Source organism: Mustela nigripes, chromosome 7 (genome assembly GCF_022355385.1).
Source record: "Mustela nigripes isolate SB6536 chromosome 7, MUSNIG.SB6536, whole genome shotgun sequence".
NCBI lineage: Eukaryota > Metazoa > Chordata > Mammalia > Carnivora > Mustelidae > Mustela > Mustela nigripes.
This window is the reverse complement of record NC_081563.1, coordinates 117465420-117488043: the sequence shown is the minus strand read 5'-3', so window position 1 is coordinate 117488043 and position 22624 is coordinate 117465420. Positions and strand designations below refer to the sequence as shown.

The 22624-nt window shown below is 41.1% G+C and overlaps 1 protein-coding gene across 2 annotated transcripts in view; it reads left to right on the top strand.

Annotated features, from left to right (window-relative positions):
• Positions 1-22624, top strand: part of LOC132021867 (ubiquinol-cytochrome-c reductase complex assembly factor 1) — a 97810-nt gene that overhangs the window by 46591 nt on the left and 28595 nt on the right. For both annotated transcript variants that reach the window (XM_059406870.1, XM_059406868.1), the window contains exon 7: positions 5229-5337. In XM_059406870.1, coding sequence (XP_059262853.1) covers positions 5229-5337 — 109 coding nt within the window. The remainder of the gene's footprint in view (positions 1-5228; positions 5338-22624) is intronic.

Here is a 22624-nt window from a genome sequence, read left to right as displayed (position 1 = left end):
TCTGGGTGATTCAGGAAGTCCTGATAACTGTTTTTTTTTTCTTCAAGATTTTATTTATCTGCCAGAGAGCACAAGCAGGGGGAGCAGCAGGCAGAGGGAGAAGCAGACACCCTGCTGAGGAGTCTGATGTGGGGCTCGATCCCAGGACTTTGGGATTAAGACCAGAGCCAAAGGCAGTTGCTTCATTGACTGAGCCACTCGGGCGTATCCTGGTCCTGAAAAATCTTAGCTGTACTTTGCCAGGCTATCTTTTTTGAGTTGTGCTGGGTATGTTACCATCCCTGCTGAACCTCATTTGCTGTGCTATTTTTTGTATGTTTGTTTCCAATATATTTTTAGTTTCTTTCTTTCCTGTTAGGGTGCCAGCAGTTACTTTTGGTTGTTGTAGGTACGTTTGCCTCAAGTTAGCCAGCCTTTCCCCTTCTAATACGTTATTTCTAATGTGATGCTAGTTTTTTTTTTTTTTAAAGATCTTATTTATTTATTTGACAGAGAGAGAGAGATCACAAGTAGGCAGAGAGGCAGGCAGAGAGAGAGGGGGGAAGCAGGCTCCCCGATGAGAAGGGAGCCCGATGTAGGGCTCGATCCCAGGACCCTGGGATCATGACCTGAGCCGAAGGCAGAGGCTTAACCCACTGAGCCACCCAGGCACCCCTTGATGCTAGTTTTGATACTTATTACCCTTGTGAGGATTAAATGGAAAATAGAGTAAATGGATTCCATAAGATTTGTACTTGTCAATAAAGGAGGAAGCTAAATAGTACTGCCTGGGATCAAATTATCAGGGGTCAGATGGCACCTTTGACTAGGTTTGTAGCTCTGGGCAAGTTATTCTTCTGAGATTCAATTTCTTCAACTATAAAGTGTTGACAGTGGGAACACCTGGACTATACCAAAAGAAAAAGCTTTTGCACAGTGAAGGAAACAGTCAGCAAAATGAAAAGGCAACCTACTAAATGAGAGAAGATAATCACAAATGATATATCTGATAAGGGGTTAATGTCTAAAATATATAAAGAACTTATATGATTCAACACTCCCCCAAAATAAGTAATCCAATTAAAAAATGGGCAGAGGACTTGAACAGACCTTTTTCCAAAGAAGACACAGATGGCCAACAGGCACATGGAGAAATGCTCAACAGCAGTAATCATTAGGGCAACATAAATCAAAACTACAGTGAGACTTCACTTTGTATCTGTGAGAATGGTTAGAACAAAAAAGACAAGAAATTGGGGCGCCTGGGTGGCTCAGTAGGTTAAAGCCTCTGCCTTCAGCTCAGATCATGATCTTGGGGTCCTAGGATCGAGCCCCACATTGGGCTCTCCCTTGCTTAGCAGGGAGCCTGCTTCCCCGCCCCCCACCTCTGCCTGCCTCCCTGCCTACTTGTAATTTCTCTCTGTCAAATAAATAAATAAAATCTTAAAAAAAAAAAAAAGAAATAACAAGTGTTGGTGAGGATGTGGGGAAAAAAGAACTCTCATGCACTGTTGGCGGGAATATAAATTGGTACAACCACTGTGGAAAACAGTATGGAGGTTCCTTAAAAAATTAAAAATAGAGGGTGCCTGGGTGGCTCAGTTGTTTAAGTGGCTGCCTTCGGTTCAGATCATGATCCTAGAGTCCCGGGATTGAGTCCCGCATCAGGCTCCCCGCTTGGCAGGGAGTCTGCTTCTCGCTCTGACCCTCCCCCTTCTCATGATCTTTCTCTCTCAAATAAATAAATAAAATCTTTAAAAAAAATTAAAAATAGGAATACCGTATGGTCCACTAATTCCACTACTGGGTATTTACCCCCAAAATGAAAATATGAATTTGAAAAGATACATGCACCTCTGTGTTTATTGCAGTATTATCTACAGTAGTCAAGATTTAGAAGCAACTGAAGTGTCCATTAATAGATGAATGGATAAAGAAGATTCTCCCTCTCTCTCCTCCCCCTTCTGCAATATTACTCAGCCATTAAAAAGCATGAGATTTTTTTTTTAACTGTTTTTGACAATAAGGATGGACCTAGAGGGTATGATGCTAAATTAATGAAGTCAGAGACAAATACCATATAAGCTCACTTATGTATGAAGTCTAAAAAACCCATGAATAAACAAAAATCAGAAATAGACTTATACAGAGCAAACTGATATTTCCCAGAGGGGAGAGAGTGAGGAATGGATAAAATTGATGAAGCAGAGTGGGAAGATACAGGCTTCCAGTTCATGGAATGAGTAAGTAATGGAGATTAAAGGTACATCATAGGGAATATAGCCAATGGTATAATAGATTGTATGGTAACAGATGGTAGGTACACTTGAGGTGAACATAGCATAATGTATACTTTATGGTCTGAGAAAATCTGTGCCTTTTAAACTTCAGAAGGCAGGTGTATTAACAAACTACAGAATTTCAAATAAATGAAGTATTCCATTACCTCACTTTTGCTGTTGATGAAGTGGCCTCTGACGACATGTAAGCATCAAAATTCACGGTGTCTTTTCAGGTGAGAGGCTGACATGAGCGACTTGATTAAGAAAAATCTTATGAAAAAGGACTGTTGAACTTTCTCTGTCTAGTTTGTTTCTGCTTTGCAGTATATCCTATGTCATATGAAATAGTCAAATCTTTTTCCATGACGTGTTTTTATTGTTACAAAGTGTTACTTCTTAGGCACCAACTGGGTTCAGAGGTTACAAATTTAAAATCATAGCATCCCCAAATCTCATGGTTGGAAAGGATATTAAAGACCACGTAGTCAGCCTCTTAGCTGAGTTCTCACAATGTGTTTACCCTTCAGAAGTAGGCAAATTCTTTACATCTTATTCGTTGGGCTTATTCGTTCCATTATTCAAATCTTCAGAAACTCTCCTGTTAGAAAGTTACTTCTTTCAGTGTTCAGTGTTGAGGACTTCTTTCTCCCTCTGTGGTTTACCCATTGGTTCTGATTCTAACTCTTGGACAAATAGTCCAATCACTTGTCTACGATATTTAAGGCAACTCTCTTGTTTTTCTCCAGGCTACATGTCTTCTGATCATTCCTCTCATCCTCTTGTTTCGTAAAATATAACGCTTAAAACTGTGGACAGCGAGGCGCCTGGGTGGCTCAGTGGTTTGGGCTGCTGCCTTCGGCTCGGGTCATGATCTCAGGGTCCTGGGATCGAGCCCCGCATCGGGCTCCCTGCTCCGCAGGAAGCCTGCTTCCCTCTCTCTCTCTCTCTCTCTGCCTGCCTCTCTGCCTACTTGTGATCTCTGTCTGTCAAATAAATAAATAAAATCTTTAAAAAAAAAAAACAACTGTGGACAGCATTCTAAGCTTTCTAAGAGTCTGATCTGTGTTGAATGGAACAAAAATTTCACTTTGAAGATATTATGTTTCCAATACTATATCTAAAATCACGTTAATATGGGGGGCAGCCTCATCATCACCTTGACTTCCTTTGAAGTTAATTGTCAGCTTAAGCCTATACGGCTTTTTCACACATAGATGGGCATGACTGACCCTATCCTGTACCAGTACCAGTTCTTTAAGACTCAAGTACAAGACCTTAGGTTTACCTCTGTTCAAATTAATTCTGTTATATTCAGCCCATTGAAACAGTCTGTTGAAGTATTTTTGGCTTATGGTTGGGTCATCCAGCATATTTGTCTTCTTGCCCAGCTTCTTGTCATCTGCAGATTTGATAAGTATGTTTTCTTTTCTCCATCTTAGTCGTTAACAGAGATGTTGAGGCAGGCCAGGCTGAAATCATTCCATTGTACCATACTATTGCTAGTAGAGTTTAATGGGCTGGATTAGATCCAATATGCCATAATTATAGCAGGAAATGTCTTTTGGTGAGTAGTCCTATTAAAGCCACCTAAAAACTATTAAATGAAAGATAATAGAAATAAGGATGTTTATTAAGAGTGAGATAAGGAACTAGTTTGAAAAGTTAATGTCCCTGTTTGTATTTTTACACATAGTTAAGTATAATATATGTTTACTAATTAATAAAATATAATACAATTCTTACATTCTTATGGAAGATTTAAGCAGAGACCCTTATGGACTGATTAGAGGCAATGTGGTATAGGAGAAGAAGCCCAAACGAAACTTGAGATGTTTTATTCACTTATTTATTTAGCAAATAAGTATTAAATGCCTACTATTCTTAAGCCCTGGATATACAATGGTTATTGGAAAAAAAAAAAAAGAAACCCAAAACAGCCCAGGGGTGCCTGGGTGGCTCAGTGGGTTAAAGCCTCTCTGCCTGTGGTTTGGGTCATGATCCCAGGATCCTGGGATCGAGCCCTACATCAGGCTCTCTGCTCAGTGGAAAGCCTGCTTCCCTTCCTCTCTCTGCCTGCCTCTCTGCCTGCTTGTGATCTCTGTCTGTCAAATAAATAAATAAATAAAATCTTTAAAAAACCCAAAACAGCCCATACTTGATCTTTGCCTTCAGTGGAACTTATATGCTAATGGGGGATACGTTTTGATAATTACGTAGGTGAAATCATAGTACTTTCTGTGATTGGTGTTCTAAATAGGTTCTGTCAAACAAACAGTGCAACTCATATATTGAATTTAAAAGTTTCTAGTAGCTCCATTAAAAAAAGTAAAAAAATAATGAAATTTATTTTTAATAATTGGTTTTATTTAACTCAGTATATCTGAAATAATATTTCAGCATGTAAGCAGTATAAAAAATTTGAGGTATTTGTATTCTTTTTGTTGAACTAAATCTTTGAAATCTTAAACTTATGCTACATTTCAGTTGGAACTAGTTACATTTTAAGTGCCCAATAGCCACATGTAGCTAGTAGCTTCTGCGTTGGACAGCATAGCGCTCTGTCCATCTTTACAGACTACTCAGTGGTGTTGGGCACCACTTTGTGTAGCCTCTGTTTTTATTCAGTAAAATGAAAGATTTGACTTGCTTATCTTCTAACAACTAAATGTGGGTCACTTGCATGTATGAGAGTGAGGTTCTCCGAATAATCTCATTCTCTTGATCTGGGTGCTTCTTATATGTATATAATATATAATATATAATATATAATTTCTCAGGCTATACACTAAAGATTTGTGTACTTTATAATATTTATGTTATACCTCAATGAATGTTTTTTTAAATAAGATCACTTACAGTTTTTTAATTCTGTTTCCTGAAATACTCAGATGAACTGACCTTCAGTATAAATGTATGATACAAAGAATGCAAACACCCAGTTACTCTTTATATCTTCTTCCCACCCAGGATGTGTCTAGTCCGAATGAAGCAGGAAGGCCGGAGTGGGAAATACATGTGTCGGATCATAGTTCATTTTATGTGGGAGGATGTTGAGCAGCGTGGCAGAGTCATGGGGGTAAGTGAAATGCTGTCAGATTCTGGTCCTGGAGAACTCCAGTGAGGGATTGCCTGACTTGAGTTGACGTTGTATATGTTCTAGAATGGCTTTGCTTTTAGATTTCTGTGTATTGCTGCCTAATGTCAGGTTGTAATTCAGCTAGAGTTGCTTCTGCCTCTGTGGAGACTGACATGCCATGGAGACTTTGTGTTTGCACACATTATTATGGTTTGTCAGTGTGAGGACATCCTGTGTGTGTGTATGGGTATGGATTTATTAAGCCCAAATAATGGTGGTAAGAGGGATGGATTTGTTGAATGGAGGAAATCAAATAATTGAGCTTTAGGACGCTATGCCTTTGACACCAATTCAGTCTTTGAACCAGTCCTCCTCTAAATTTGTTCTGATGGAAATACCCTGGCATCGGGCCTGCACTGTCCTCAGGAACTGAAAAACAAGCGCCTTGATCACTAACAACCTAGAATAATTTGGCAGGGTATCTGCTGAAGATGTACATTAGTACATTTAACAGTTAACTGAGAAAGGGGGATTGCGTGTGACTGTGTGTGTGTGTGTGTGTGTGTGTGTGTGTGTGTGTGTAAAGCATAGAGTGTAGGAAATGGAATCATAACATTAGAATAAGATTGTTTATATAAATAGTAATCTTTTCCTTTGGGTATATTGTATATTTTTGTGTTTAGACCATATTTTACTAGATTGTAATCCTTGTTTTTTCACATTTCATTGCCTCCCAGTTTAGGATTGTCTAAAGCAGATGGGATCACAAAATGGGTTTATTTGTTTTTTTTTTCCATTAAGATGGTCTCCCTACGGACTGAGGAGTAAACAGAGTTTATATATGTATTATAAAAGTACACATTCATAGAGTAAAAATCAAACAGTAAAAAGTATTTAATGTAAAGACAAGTGTCCTTTCCCCATTCCAACCCCCCAAAAGTAACCATTGTTAAGAGTTGATGTGTATCCTTCTAGTTGTTTCTTAGATAAATGCAAATTATAAATAACACAAATGGGCTTAACCATACACAGTTTTGCATCTTGGCTTTTTATCTTGATATGTATTAGATATGGGTTTTGTTTTAAGACTTTTTTTTTTTATGTAATCTCTGTACCTAATGTGGGGCTCAAACTTGACCCTGCAATCAAGAGTTGCTCCAATGATTGAGCCAGCCAGGTGTTCCTATATTAGATATGTTTTTACTTTACAATTGTTTTTATTTTCATTTTTTTTGAAGGCAATGAAGTTTTTTTTTTTTAAATTAACATTAGTGTATTATTTGCCCCAGGGGTGCAGGTCTGTGAATCATCAGGCTTACACGTTTCAACGGCACTCACCTAGCATGTACCCTTCCCAAAGTTCATATACCAGCCACCCTATCCCTACTCCCCTCACCACCACCCCCAGGAGCCCTCAGTTTGTTTTGTGAGATTAAGAGTCTCTTTCATAGTTTGTCTCCCTCCCCAGTCCCATCTTATTCCATTTTTTTCCTCCCTAACTCCACAGCCCCCTGCCCTGCCTCTCAAATTCCTCATATCAGAGAGATCATATCTTTCTCTGGTTGACTTACTTCGCTCAGCATAATACCCTCTAGTTCTATCCACGTCATTGCAAATGGCAAGATTTTGGGGGTTTTGATGGCTGCATAGTATTCCATTATAGGTATATGTGTGTGTGTGTGTGTGTATACACATATGTGTATATACACCACATCTTCTTTATCCATTCATCTGTTGACGGACATCTAGGTTCTTTCCATAGTTTGGCTATTGTGGACATTGCTGCTATAAACATTCAGGTGCACGTGCCCCTTCAGATCACTGCATTTGTATCTTTAGGGTAAATACCCAGTAGTGTGATTGATGGGTTGTAAGGTAGATCTGTTTTCAACTTTTTGAGGAACCTCCATATTTAAAATTGTTTTTTAAAATTCAAATTGTTTCTACTTGGTGTATATTTTTTAAGGCTTTCTTCTATGTTATCTACAGAAAAAATATAATACTGTTTTTGTGTCTGTCTATTGGATTATACCTGATCATCTTCTGTGTACTAATATGCAGTTAATATGTACTTAATTTTATTTTCACTCAACAATATGTCTTGGAGAATTTTTCCCGTGCTGCTTAAGAGTTAAGTGGGAGGTCGTCCCCTATGTTGTATTTATTGTAATTATTTTCACATACTCTTACATCATTGTCTAATGGTATCATAGGCTTATGTGCTCTGTGTGTAAAATTGTGGTCTTTGAGGCTGAATCAGGGAGATGATGGTTTCTTACTGAGAGGATATTTCCAAATCCTCATGTCTTTGGAGGAACTGCATGTATAGGAAGCACAGTGGACATCCGTTTGTTTTAAGACGTTTCCAGTGACATTTACATGTCTTTCTCTGGGACAGTAGACCATTGGCGTTTCTGTTCATTCCAAGAAGAGGATAGCATTTGTCAGAGTTTTAGCTGCTACCAGCATCATCATTATTTGTTTCAGAGTCAGTGAGTACTGTCTTTGGAAGTGTGTTTGTTCTTTAGTTTGTTGTTCATTTTTTTTCACTATCAGGCCTTTCTGCTGTCTTTGCTACCCAGAGTGGGTCAGCAGTCTTGAAGCTATTCCTGTAGCTAAGTGTTCCACATGCGCTCAGGTACTTACTGTCCATCTCTGTGGCAGCACCCAGTGGACATAGGGTGGTGCTGCTGGTACCAAATCACTTAATGATAACCAGTGACACCCCCTGGCCAGCCAAAGCCTTGGCTGAGTGCCATGCAGTGACACAGTAGCTCTTCTAATTATTTAGCCTGTTTTTTCTTGTCACTATTGACTAAACGTGCCTGGATGTTAGACTGCTAGAGCCGTGTGGGCCACATGGCTTAATGAGCCATAGGTTACTGATTCTCGAGCTACAGGAGCATTTTAGTTATTACCCCTCCTCCACCATCAATTTCCTTTGGACCTCCATAAATATCCCCATCACAATCTCCAGCACTTTGAATCTTCTGTGTTACTTTATAATGTTACTTCCTCTTGACTGTATGCTTTATAAAGGCAAGAGACCAGTCTTAATCACACGTTTTTGCTTACATAGGAAACATTGGATGAATAAATACTTGTTGAATGAATAAATTAATTTCAGCCTCTGAAATTTTATTTTAAAGCCCACTTATCAGATGGATGATGCTTGATTTATTTGTTTGTAGTCCATGTGTACATCAGTACAGCCTTGTGGGAATTAGTTTTTCCTTTTCTTTTTTTCCCCCCTCCATTTTATCCGACTATTTTTCTTTCTAAATTTTGTTAGATATGATGTCCTCTTGAGAAGTGTGTTAGATAGGTGTTTCTCAAACTTTATTGTGCCTGTGGTCCACCTGGAGAATCTTGTTAAAATGCAAATTCTGATTCAGTAGGTTGGGGTGGAGCCACAGTCTAAATTTTTAGAAAGTTTCAGCTGATGCCAGCACCATAGGTGGAGCAGGGTCGGATGGGGCAGCCACACTTTGAATAACAAGGTTTTAGACGATCCATAATACTCCCCAAGTACAGACTTGTAAATTCACCTGCATGAAGAGAAATGCCAAGCCCAGTGTAGTTACAAAGACTATAAATAAAAGATGGTGATTTAAAAATAACACGTTTGAAAGAGTTGGGGAGTTACCAGTACTGCTTTTCTATTATAATTGACTTGGTTCCCCTGCACCCCCTTTCCAAACTCATGGTAGACACCCTTTACACAGGCAAGAAAATTATATTTTAATCACTTTTGTTATGTGATTGTGTGTGTAGAGTGTGATTGTGTGTGTAGAGGGGTTCTCAGCCTTTTGTGTGTACAGCCTAAAGAAATGGGAAAGTTAGAGACGTGCGGCTGGGGAAAGTAGTAGGGAGACAGTCTGGCCTCGTTCTGACCCTGGCGGCCACGTCTCTCCTCCTCTGTGCTTCAGTTTCTTTAAAAAAAAAAAATGTGAGTTATTGGGGTGCCTCAGAAAATCTGACTAGAAGGTGGTAATTTGTAAATCTGTCTCCGTATAATTTGGCATCCCAGGTGTACATCTTTAAGAAAACCCATATAAAAAGTAGTAGAATTTATAAGACTGATCAATGTAGTGGTGATCTTTTTCATGCCAAAGAATTCTTAGAGGCAATTACTTTGAGTGGAACCACTTGTGAATTAATGACGAATCAGAAATTTGATTCAAGAGCTCCTTTGAAATTAGAACTGCAGTCTTATTTGGTGGGGAAATTTTTATTAAAAATGTTTTGCTTTTTATCAGCTTTTTAGGAGCCCAACTATTGTGAAAAACAAGGCAGACTCATATATCATTAGTGAAGCTGGTATAAAATGCGAGTGTTAAATTTGAGGTTACAAAAATCACATCAATAATTTAGAGTGTTCTAACTTTTAAAAAAAACATTATTTGGGATTTAAACATATAAATTAGCTGTGGAAATAAAGTTCATTATATCACCTCATCTGGTCTTGTTTTATTTCATTAACTGGTTCTTAAAAACCTTTGTGAGCTGAGTTGCAGCTGAAGAGGCTGGAGACCATTTTTCCTTGGGCCCTTGCCTCACTCCTGAGTGTTGCTAAGAGTAGAGAACTAAGACTTGACACAGCTGTAAAAACAGACAGCGCCTTTGGCCTCAGTGCTTTCTCTTGGTGCAGGCACATTTCAGATGTAAATTTCACTTTCTGCCTCTCCTACTAATGAAGTAAGTTTCTTTTGCTGGGTTTGCAGCCAGGTGTGTCCAGTCTTGTGGCTAACCCGGGTGCTTTAGTTAATTTTTCCATTTGTGACATTTCAACCAAACTTAAAAAACAAACATAAAAATTAGCTCAAGGCAGTGGCTCAAAGTGTTAATGGTAACCTTAGGCTGGCTAAACGACTTCCTCTCAGTTCTGCTCTGCCAGACATCTCCACCTTGTGGCTTACAATGAGCAGGTTTAAGCTTTCCAATAGTTGGAGACTAGGTGGGAAGGAACATTAAGAAATTCCAAGTTTATCCTTATCAGTGGTCCCTGGAATGCAAGTTGTCTCATTAGGACTTCAGATGATTTCTTGCCAGCACCATTCCAGAATAAGGATGAGCCTCCTGTCATCTCAAGGTCTCCTGTCCTCGCTAGCAGAGCTGCCTCATGGGTGCAGCAGGCCTAGAAAGAGGTGGAGGAGCTGTGGGCTGAACTGGACTCCTTTGTAAAATTCTCCTTTTCTTCTTAGAACCAGCATTTTGCTTTGCAAGGTCCTCTGTGATCACACTCCAGACTACCTTTCCAAACTCATTTCCTCTAGCTCTTCTTGAACTGTAAATATGTAAAACCTTCTAGCACATGTGCCTGGCACATAGTAAGCACTCAGTGAACATCACATTCCAGCCTTGCTTCACACACTCTTCCCTCCAGCTGAGCTGAATGCCTTGCTCTTCCGGTCTTGCGTCTTTCCCCACGCGGTACAAAACACGGGTTGCCTAAACACCTCAGCCTCAATTCCTTTACATCCCTCCACCCCATACTGGAAGCCAATCCCAGTTGTCCCTAGCTGGAAGTACCTTAGTAATTTATCTATACCCTTCTTCTGGCTCTTATCGGTTCTCTTTTGTATCATTGTTATTCGTGAGTATTGATTACTTTCCAGGTAACTTCCCTGGGGACTGGGTCCCGGGGCCTCTCCCCGCTCCCCGCCTTTGTATTCTCCAAAGTACTTGTCTTTGCCCCTTGGCTGAATGCTTGTCCAGTAAAGAACTGACAACAAAGGACTGTTCTGGAAGCCCACTATATGTATTAGAAAAAGTGTGGTGGAGAGGCATCCCTTTTCATTCTGCGCATATTTGTTTGCTCTGTTAGTCTTAAATATTGTTAGAAAAAGAAATGAGAAATTGTTTCCTTGACCCTCAAGTATTTCTTTTTCTGTGCTTTCACATCTTCTAATGGATTTGACTAAAAAAACCAACAACTTATATATGAGGCCGTTTATGTTTCTAAACTAACAAAGACTTTAAATCTATAAAGGGTGGTAAAAATAAGAATTATACATACTCTAGTTTTTCTGGAAATTTTCTTTCAGGCCTCTGTAATACCATTCCCTTCTTCTCCCTACCTCCCCACAGAAATCTTGAAACTCCTCTCTTTTACCATGAAGTAAAAATTTTGCTATAGTTTGCACCTCTAAGTCAGAATTAACACTCACTGCCATCCATAGGTATTGTTTTAAAAGGCAAGGACCACTTTCAGGGCATAGTTTTGTGGCCAGCAATAAGAACGGTGGGGTGTAAATTCTGAGCAATTCCTTGGGCTTGAGGCCTTTAAAATAAGACACACAATCGGAGAGGAGAAAGACAGCTATCATATGATCTCCCTGATATGAGGAAGTAGAGATGCAACATGGGGGGTTAAGGGTTTAGAAGAAGAATAAATGAAACAAGATGGGATTGGGAGGGAGACAAACCGTAAGTGGCTCTTAAGCTCACAAAACAAACTGAGGGTTGCTGGGGGGAGGAGGTTTGGGAGAGGGGTGTGAGGTTATGGACATTGGGGAGGGTATGTGCTATGGTGAGTGCTGTGAAGTGTGTAAACCTGGCGATTCACAGACCTGTACCCCTGGGGATAAAAATACATTATATGTTTATGAAAAATAAAATAAAATAAGATAAGACATGTTTGTTGCCAGATATCAGATGTCTTTTTTGAAAGTTTTTGAATGTCCTAGGCTGTTGGAATGGATATTTGTTTATTAGCTGAAAGAAGGCTAAATTCTTAGACGGCAGAGCAATTTCATTTTGGGATTGGCTCATGAACTTCAGCAGGGTCCTGCTGAGATGCATCTTTGGTAGATGCATTTCTTTCTTTGCACAAGTTTCGTGACCCCAGGTCTCAAGAGGTGGCAAGGCTGCATGGAATGTGTGCTTTAGGCAGTTTTGGGACTGATCAGCTGCCTGGGCGCATACAGCCAGAATGCCCATGTGACAGCTTAGTTTCCGTGTCCTTCTGGGCAGCATGCTGGACTCACTTCATTTCAGGGATTGTCCCTGCAAGAGAAGTTATAAACCTTTCTGAAATTGAAATTAAATAGAGCATAAAGCTCCTCTCTATGCACATGATGGCTTCTCTCTCTCATGGCTGCTTTTACCTTCAGGTACAGGTTGTGAGTTTCCTGAGGTCTAATTTATATTTGTCTTTTAATTCCTCTGGTATCTGAAATGGTGCGCTGCTCTCTTTGATGTCTTTTGTACCAAAGTTCTAGTATGCTTAGAACTGTGTGCATTGGCCTCAGCCAGAGCCATTTGCCACACCTCTCGTGCAGGTGTTGGTAATGGTTCTCCTAAATAAATCTCACTTGGGAGATGGGATAAATAGCTCCATGAACCTGTTCTTCCTGTTTCCTGGTTCACTTCAGACATTGTCCCATCAGTCTAGCCTCTCCAAGCTGGAATTCTTAAGAGTTCTCAACTCTTGCCTCATTCTCTGCACCCAAATTGTCCTGTCATTTTTTTTTTTTTTAAGATTTTATTTATTTATTTGACAGAGAGAAATCACAAGTAGATGGAGAGGCAGGCAGAGAGAGAGAGGGAAGCAGGCTCCCTGCTGAGCAGAGAGCCCGATGCGGGACTCGATCCCAGGACCCTGAGATCATGACCTGAGCCGAAGGCAGCGGCTTAACCCACTGAGCCACCCAGGCGCCCCTGTCCTGTCATTTTTCTGACCAAAATATCTTTGGATTTTTTTTTTTCCTGTCTTCTGTTCCATTACTTCATATCAACCCTCGTCATCTCTCCTTCATTGCACATGGCCTCCTAACTGGTTCTGGACTTGCCTCACTCTAGTGAACCCTGTCACCATATAAATCACCAGAGGTTTTTCCAAATTCCATGTCTGATGATATCCCTCTGTCTAGAAATCTGAGGGATGAAATTGAGATATCTTAGCAATGGTATATAGAATGGTTCGTAGTCATATAAGAGGATGTTCTTAGAAGATACAGTGTTCAGTATTTAGAAATGAAATGATTTGATATTTTCTTTTTTAAAAATTTTATTTATTTGTCAGAGAAAGCACAAGTAGGCAGAGAGAGGCAGGCAGAGGAAGAAGGAAAAGCAGGCTCCCTACTGAGCAGAGAGCCCAAAGCAGGGCTTGATCCCTGGGCCCTGGGGAACATGACCTGAGCCAAAGGCAGACGCTTAACCTACTGAGCCACCCAGGCACTCCCAAAATAATTTTATATTTTCACGTGGTTTAGCAAAAGATAAAAGGGCATGTGTATGTATATATAGAGAGAGATGAAGCAAATGTTAAAAATATTAACAGTTCTGGGACGCCTGGGTGGCTCAGTTGGTTAAGCAGCTGCCTTCGGCTCAGGTCATGATCCCAGCGTCCTGGAATTGAGTCCCACATAGGGCTACTTGCTCCGCAGGGAGCCTGCTTCTCCCTCTGACTCTGCCTTCCACTCTGTCTGCCTGTGCTCGCTCTCACTCTCTCTCTCTCTCTTACAAATAAATAAATAAAAACCTAAAAAAAAATATATTAACAGTTGTGAATCTAAGTTATACAGATTTTTATTGTAATGCTCTTAGATTTTTTTAAGTAAGTTTGAAACTTTTCAGAGTGAAAACTGAGTGGGGGCAGGGGGAAGGGGAGGAAATCTTTACATTCCAGCCCCAGCTCATCTTTCTAGTCTGATTGCTAAGAGACCTCTTTAATACACAGATATCCATGCGTGCATGTGTACCCACACACATACACACACACCCTCAAACACAGGTTTCACTCATGCCAGGTTTTCACTGATGCTATAGTATACCATGTTCCTTTATGCTTTGGGGCTTTTGTTTATGCAGTTCCCTTTGTCTGAAGTGGCCTTAACACCTGTCTTGCCTTTTCATGGCACTGTAAGACACAGCTGGATAGTACCTCTTCCAGGAAGCTTTTCCCAGCAACACCCCCTGCCCCGGCTGCCCCCCCCCCCGCGCCCACCGCTTGTAATATTGGTATATTTGGCCACTCCCTTCTCTGTATTGCTGTAGCGCTGTCCTATAATTGTGGGTTTGTATAGGTCACGCCCAGTAGACGGGATGAGGATCCTAGAACTCCTGGTGTCTTACCTAGAATGCCTGACATGGTCGCCCTTCAGGCACTTGGGTGGACACAGGTCCTTGCTTCCATTATTAGTGATTGGGCAGCACTATCTCCCAAATACTGACCTAATAAATGATCTCTTATCACACCTGGATTCCTTTTCTTTGACCCACACTTCCCTGAGAAAGTTTTGTTTTTCTCTCCCTGCCCTGCCTCTGGGGTTCCTTGACTCTTTCATCATTTATATTTCTCATTCACTTTATAGAATAGACAAACCTTAGAATATTAGATTGAGGGGCACCTGGATGGATCAGTGGGTTAAAGCCTCTGCCTTCGGCTTAGGTCATGATCCCAGGGTCCTGGGATTGAGCCCCACATCGGGCTCTCTTCTCAGCAGGGAGCCTGCTTCTCCCTCCCCCTCTCTCTCTGCCTGCCTCTCTGCCTACTTGTGATCTCTGTCAAATAAATAAATAAAATCTTAAAAAAAAAAAAAAGAATGTTAGATTGAATACCTCAGAGATTCTCTCGTTCCATGGTTCTCAATATGGAGGGGCTCAGATATATGTATTTTGAAAAGTCACCCCAGAGGATTTCTGATGTGCCTCTTAAAATAAGGACTATAGATCTAGTCCCACTGGCTCATTTTCTGTGGTGAGAAAATGGAGTCCCAGAAAAGTTCATTGATTTGCCCAAGGTCAAGTAGCTACAAAACAGCAGAATGAGGACCCAAACTAGGGTATGCTGATTCCCAGCCCATTGTCCCCTTTACTATACCCTGATCCCTCCCAGGGTGCGGGAAGGAGATCAGTCAACTTCAGGTCCAGATCCTTCTCCTTGGTCTTCTTACCAAGGACTTCCATAGGCCAAGAGGACAGCTTTCCTTGAGTCTCGAGACATTCCATTTCTTCAGTGCAGTCCCCAGCCTGAGGCCCCTTTTATTCAGAGTTTCTAATCCAATCCGGCAGAGGCTTCCTACTCAACAGGACTAATAGAGATTAAGGGGAAAAAAAGGACAGGTGAGAATGCTAACAATGTTCTGAATTTGTTTCTTTTTCCAGCATTTAGAGTCTGAATGTCTCCACATCGTCTGAATTTGCCTTAGTGGATTTTACAATTATTTTTCAGAGATTCCTTGGTTGTGTTTTTTTAAGAGTAGAGGAACACTGAGACTGAACACGGTTGCTTGGAGAGGCCGGCCCGGAGACTAACAAAGGCGGTATTATACTGCGCCCGGCACAGCCAGTGAATGAATCCAGGAGACACCTACATGTGTTTCTGGAGGAGGGCGTGAGGGGGAGGGGTCTGGTGAAAAGGCAGAAAGGTGGGATTAAGATAAATTAAAATGGGGCCAGCATGTTGGATAAGGGGACAACCCCTTCCTGTTCCCACTATTGCTTAAGATTTTTCATTCTGCCTAGTTCAAAAGTTAAAACTAGTCCTTAACCATGGACTTCATATTTTCCCATCCCTCACTTTTTTACATAGGAAAAGAACTTCGTTGTGAAGCTATTTCAGCCTGATACAGCAGTGTTTATTATGAATGCTGGCATCTATGGGGTGTCTTAAACTATTAAAACTGGAAAGGAACTTTGAAATACTCTAGACCAGAGATTTTCAAAAGTGGGGTCTCCAGATCTGTAACCTCAACCTCACTTAGGAACTTGCTAAAAAATGCAAGTTTCGGGGCGCCTGGGTGGCTCAGTGCGTTAAAGCCTCTGTCTTCGGCTCAGGTCATGATCCCAGAGTCCTGGGATCACCCCGCATTGGGCTCTCTGTTCAGCCACCCACGCATCCCTTCCTCTCTGCCTACTTGTGATCTCTGTCTGTCAAATAAATAAATAAATAAATAAAAATCTTTTTTTTTTTTTTTTTTTTTTTTTAAAAAAGCAAGTTTCGGGCCTCACCTGCAGTCTGCTACATCAGAAACTCTGGCTGTAGGCTGTATAGTCTGTGTTTTAATAGACCCTCCGGTTAGAGGTCCACTGCTCTCCTGCGGTCTGGTCATTTAACTAACAGAGAGACTGGCTTGAGGAGAGGACTAAATCTGTTAGAAACCAACTGAAGAGCAGAACTTGGGTCTCCTAACTGCCTGCTCTCCCTGCTGAGGGGAGTAGGGTGTGGGCGTGGGCAGGTGCCCCGTGAAAGTTGGGGATTTCAGCACAATGCAGAAACAGTTCACCCCCAGGAGTAGCTAACACTTACCGAGAACTCTCTCTTTGCTGGGCACATAAGCACCGTATGAATTTTACATTTTACACACAATTTTACCTGTGACTTAGTATTTCTGTCCTCGTTTTGTAGATGAAGGCAGCTAGGATCAGAGAGGTTAGTGGATTCGTTTCCTGTAGCTGCTGTAGCAACTTAGCACAAATTTGGTGGCTTAAAACAATAGAAATTCATTCTGTCATAGTTCTGTCTACCAGAAATCAGCTTCATGAGGCCAAAATTGAGATTTACCAGGGTTGTACTCCTTCTGGAGGCTATAGGGGAGAACCTGTTCTTTGCCCTTTCCAGCTTCTGATGGCCGCTGGCATTCTTTGGCTTGTGGCCACATCATTCCAATTCCAGCCTCCCTCTTTAAGTGTACATGTGATTACATTTAGGGCCTGCCTGGATAATCCAGACTAACTTCCCCATCTGAAGACTCCTGATCTAATCATGGCTGCAGAGTCCTTTTTTCCCCATATAAGGTACATTCCCAGGTTCCAGGAATTAGGCTGTAGATAACCTTTTGGGAGACCATTATTCCAACCTACCAGAAAGATAATTTAATCAGTCTTAACACAGTAAATTTTAGAGCCTGGATTGGAACCCAAACTTGCCAGACTTTAGAGACCATGCTCTTTTTTAAAAAAAATTATTTTATTTTATTTTTTTATTAACATATAATGTATTATTTGCCCCAGGGGTACAGGTCTGCGAATCGTCAGGCTTACACACTTCACAACCTAGAGACCACGCTCTTAATCACTGGTCTGTGCTACCCGAAAAGGTCATCACTCAGAACCATGGCTCTAACGTAAGCATTAAGATTTTTTTTTAAAAAAGATTTCATTTATTATTTATTTGACAGACAGAGATCACAAGCAAGCAGAGAGGCAGGCAGAGAGAGAGGAGGGGAAGCAGGCTCCCTGCCGAGCAGATAGCCTGATGAGGGGCCTGATTCCAGAACCCTGGGATCATGACCCGAGCTGAAGGCAGAGGCCTTAACCCACTGAGCCACCCACGCATCCCAAGCATTAAGATTTTTAATTTAAGTGTTGTTTCTTTCTTCCTCTAACTTGCACATTATTGACCCTCTGAGTCCTTAATAAGCATGTCTGTATGTTGGTCCTGACTCCTTCAGTTAAATTGTTAGCTCCTAAAGGACAGAGATTATATCTCTTTTCTTTTATTAAAAAAAAATGGAATTATACTTAATCTACCATAAAAGTCATGATTTTAAGTTTTGGGCTTTTTTTAGTACATTCACAGTGTTATGCAACCATCGCCACTATCTAATTCCAGAACATTTTCATCACCTCAGAAAGAAACCCTGTGCCCATTAGCAGTCACTCCAGCCATTCCTTTCTCCCCCCAGCCCCTGGCAGCCACTACTTTACTTTCTGTTTCCATAGATTTTCCTATCCTGGGCATTTCATGTAAGTGGAGTTATAATATGTGGCCTTTTCTGTCTGGCTCCTTTCACTTAGCATCATGTTTTCATGGTTCATCCATGCTGTAGCGTGTGTCAATACTTCATTCCTTGGTATGGATATGCCACATTTTATTAACCATTTATCAATTGATGGGCATTTGGGTTGTTTCCTTTTTTTTTTTTTTACTTTTATTAATAATGTTCCTGTGAACATTCATGTACATTTTTTTTTTTAAGATTTTACTTATTTATTTGACAGAGAGAGGTCACAAGTAGGCAGAGGAAGGCAGAGAGAGGAGGAAGCAGGCTCTCCACTGGGCAAAGAGCCCGATGCAGGGCTCCATCCTAGGACCCTGAGACCATGACCTGAGCCGAAGGCAGAGGCTTACCCCACTGAGCCACCCAGGTGCCCCTCATGTACATATTTTTGTTTGAACATAGGCTTTCAGTTCTCTTGGGCATATTATCTAGGAATGGAATTGCTGGGTCATACGGTTAAGTTATGTTTCACTTTTTTGAAACAGTGCATTGTATCAAGTTGTTGGAATTTTAGCATGACACCCATTGTTATTTATAATGAAATAACATTCTGTAATATGTAGTCTTATCATGTTCTGTAATATGTAGTCTTATCATGTTTCTCAACTGCCAAATAAATATTTACACCTATAATTTTCTATAGTAAAGAGAATGGATGGGTGGTATGGCATAATGGAGGGAGTTCTGGCCGGCCTGGCCCACTCTGGGTGAGCTCGAGTAAGTCAAATCAGCTCACTTCTCTGGGGAGGAGAGTTAGATGATTTCTAAATTCTCTTCCAGACTTAACATTCCGCAATTCTGTGAGAGTCTGAAAAGCTAGCCTTGTGTTAAATCCCAGAGCTTGTGTTCTGTTTTTTTAGCAGTTCATCATTCTCTGTCGGATTTCTGTTCCCAGACACAAACAAGGTTTTACCCATCTATCCCTCCATTTTATTGTGGCCTGCTAGCTTCAGGTACTCTGCTAGGCACTGGAGATACACAGATGATGAAGATATTGTCCCCAACTCCCCAGTCTTATAGGAGAAGACAAACATATAAGCTGGTGATTACAGTATTAAAAGACTATGATATTTAAAAATTGTTGAGAAGGCCCAGAGGAGAGAAGCTTGGGGTAGGTGACATTTGGGTTGTATCTTTTCAGATAAGTGTTTAACAGACAAGAGAAGCCTTCTGGGCAGAGGAACAGTATAGGTAGAGGCAGAATGGTGTGAGAGCATGTTTGCCTTCGTATGGTGACTTTTTTCCTTTTCCTACAGTGCTGAAAGCAGACTCTTTTTATCCAGATGAGCTCCCATTTTGAGATTGTGTGTCTAATATTCAGAGACTCATTGACTCAAAGGTCTGCAAAAAAACCTAAGTCCTGGCCACCTGTAGATCTTCTTCCCAGTTTTTAAGGGTACTTCAGACTCAGTTCAGAGTGATGAGGTTCCCTGAATGGCCAAGAAGCCTTGATCAAGATTTGGGTTTTCTCTTAGCATCAGCTTAGTTTGGGCTCCTTGCAAATGCCCTCTGGTCCCCCCTGAAGATTTTAGTTACATAAAAATATTAGGAACGTAAAATTTTACAATATGATCAGCACAGCACAAACTAAATTTCTAACCTTTGACTAGAAAACATATACGGAAGGCTTTGTGTTTTAAACTGCCCCCTTCCCAGCCTCCTCGCCTTCATGAGAGGTCATTGTACAGCTCTTTCCATGGTCACTGTTCTCTTCCCTTTTACTGGAGGGCAAAACTAGGGCAGAGAAATAATTTTTATTCACTTCTGAAAGGTTACAGTAATAAAGAAACTCTTGTTAACATCAGAGAATGTTGCAGCCAAGAGTTTTCACAGTCTGGCATTGTTTATTTTACATGTAATTTGGAACCTTCTGCACTCTTAAAATATTGGCACAAAAATGTTTTAACTGTTGAAGTACTTCCCTGCATGCAGCAGCAGTGTGCTGTCAGGGGGAAGCAGGGCTCTGGAGAGCTGTTGGCCCTGTTCCTGTGGAGAGAAAAATGGTGTGGGCGCGTGTGTGTGTATGTGTGCACATCTACATCCACTCGACTGGAGATGTGCCTCTGTGCATTTAGAATTTAAGAACTTTCTCTGTCCTGATGAACTTATGTTTCCCTTTATTTAACGATGCGATTGGTATAACAACCCTGCTTCCCTGTTGCCATGGCTGCCAGAAATTACAGAGCTTCTCTTACTTGGGTATTTGATACAGTTTTTCATTACCTTTTTTCTTCTTTCACACCTACACTTTATTAACCCTTTTCTTCTACCTTTTTGGGGTTTTTTCCCCCTTTTTGGTTGAGAGGTCTAACTGTGGGCCCAATTCTGGCAGACATTTCACAGATCTCATCTCAATCACAAATTGCCTGGTTAGAGAGGTGAGTGTACCCATTATGCAGCTGAGGAAAACTGAGGAGCAGAAACTTTAAAGAACTTGGCTGTGGCCACCATAGTAGTCACAAGTTCAGATCTGATTGATTTTCAAACTTTTGCTCTTTTGGCCATACCACATGGCCTTTTTTAATAAGCCGACCTGAACCTTTTTCGGAAGTAGTTAGAATACAAGAACATGAACTAATGACTAACCTATGCATTGATAGGATCAAAGTCATTTGTGTTGATGAAGATAATAATACACAGAAGTATTGGGTTCCATCAAGGTTTTTTGTTTGTTTGTTTGTTTGTTTGTTTTTAAATTTATTTGAGAGAGAGAAAGAGAGAGAGAGTAATCACAAGCGGAGTGGAAGGAGGTGGAAGGAGGTAGGCGCAAACAGACTTCCTGCTGAGCATGGAAGCCAACGAGACCCATCCCAGGACCTTGAGACCACGATTGAGCAGAAGTCAGACGCTCAACCAACTGAGCCACCCAGGTGCCCGCATTAGAGGGTTTTTATTGTTGTTTTGTTAGGTTGAAATTAAGATTTGAAAACAATTACGGAAGGATCCCATTATGGGAAGAAGGCTGGAGTGGTGACTAGGCTTCCAAATTCCGGGCTCAACTTTGCTTCTAGAATTTGGAGGACCTTCTCTTTCCCCCATCTGCTTCTTGTCCTGTGGGCTTAAAATAGAGCTATTTATATTAACCTTGCTAAGACTCAGGGATTCCCCAAAGCTGATCATCCTCTCTCTAACCTATCTGGCCTGCAGACAGTGGCCTGCTGCTTCACACGCTCTTCTTCCTACAAATCTTTCTTCCTTGGCCTCCAAAGTGGAGTTTTGACTAAAGAGGCAGGGGTTACCCCCACCAGCTAGGCTCTGCAGAGCTGTCACCAAGCCGGAACCTTCTCCGGGGATCTCCAGCAGGGGCCTCCTTCCTATACAGGAGTTCTCCTCTGGGTCTGAGAAAAGGGCATTCTGCTGTCATGTATTTGTGTGTGTAACTTCCCAAGCACTTATCTCCCGTCAAATGGGCTTTGGAGCCAGACAGATCTGGGTTTTGTTCATACTGTGCCATAATGTGGCCTTAAGACCCTGGGCAAGTCTTTTTACGTTTCATTGTCTCCATTCCTTTCTCTGTAAGATAAGTCACACATAGTGTGTGATTTCAACAATGGGATGCTAGTAAAGACCTAGCACAGTGTGTGGCACATTTTAGTCACTTGATAAAATGGGCACTGTTTGGACCCTTTCTATAACACTTACCATCGGCTGCCTTACTTCAGAATGATTTATGTCCATATCTGTCATGCCTCACTGGCTTCTGACTTTTTGGAGGATAGAGATTCTATCTTTCATCTTTGTATCGCCTGTTCTGCGTGGCATGGGTCATGGACGTTGCAGGCCCTCAGGCCCTAGTGGATGTTGGCTGAATCTGTTAGGATGACTTGGACAGGGCAGGGCGGCCATGAATATTTTGGTTTCTCCATCCGAACCTGGGGAAATAGTAACCCCTTATTTTGGAGCCTTTGAGGACAATTTAAAACGATATGTGTGAAGTGTTTGGAGCCCTTTGAAAGGAGGGTACTGGGGAAATTAATGGTGTTTTTGCTGTTCTTGGGAAAGCCCTTTGTGGTTCCCAGCGAATAAATTACTTGGAGTGAGTTTTCTAACACCTCCTACTCCACTCTTCACTAAGGCTTTTTTTTTTTTTTTTTTTTTTTTTTTTTTAATAACTGTCTGCTGTAATGCTTCTTTTGCTCTGACTTATAAAGATATATATTTTTGGTTTTGGACTTTTGACCCCTTTCTGCTCCCAGGAGAGAAATTTCTATCAGAATAATAAAAGGTGTAAACTGTGTGTGTTGCCCCTTTTGTGGGCCCTGGGCAGTTCAGCTGCTGGGGTTAAGAATCAGCAGGCTTGTGGTTTATTCCTGGTTATGGGGAAGTAGGAGACCATTCCCATTAAGCACTCAGTGGCATGCTCAATGTCCCCCATACTACTCCTTTCATCCTTGTCCTGTGCCCTTTTGCTAAGATTCTTTGGATTTCAGATGAATTCTAGTGTCTTTGGTATTTTGAGTACAGATAATTTATGGCTCTACCTCTTCTCTTTCAAAGACAAAAAGTGTTTATCATCAGCTGTGCTTTACGTCCCAACTTGCCTTGCCAAAGAAGCTCCT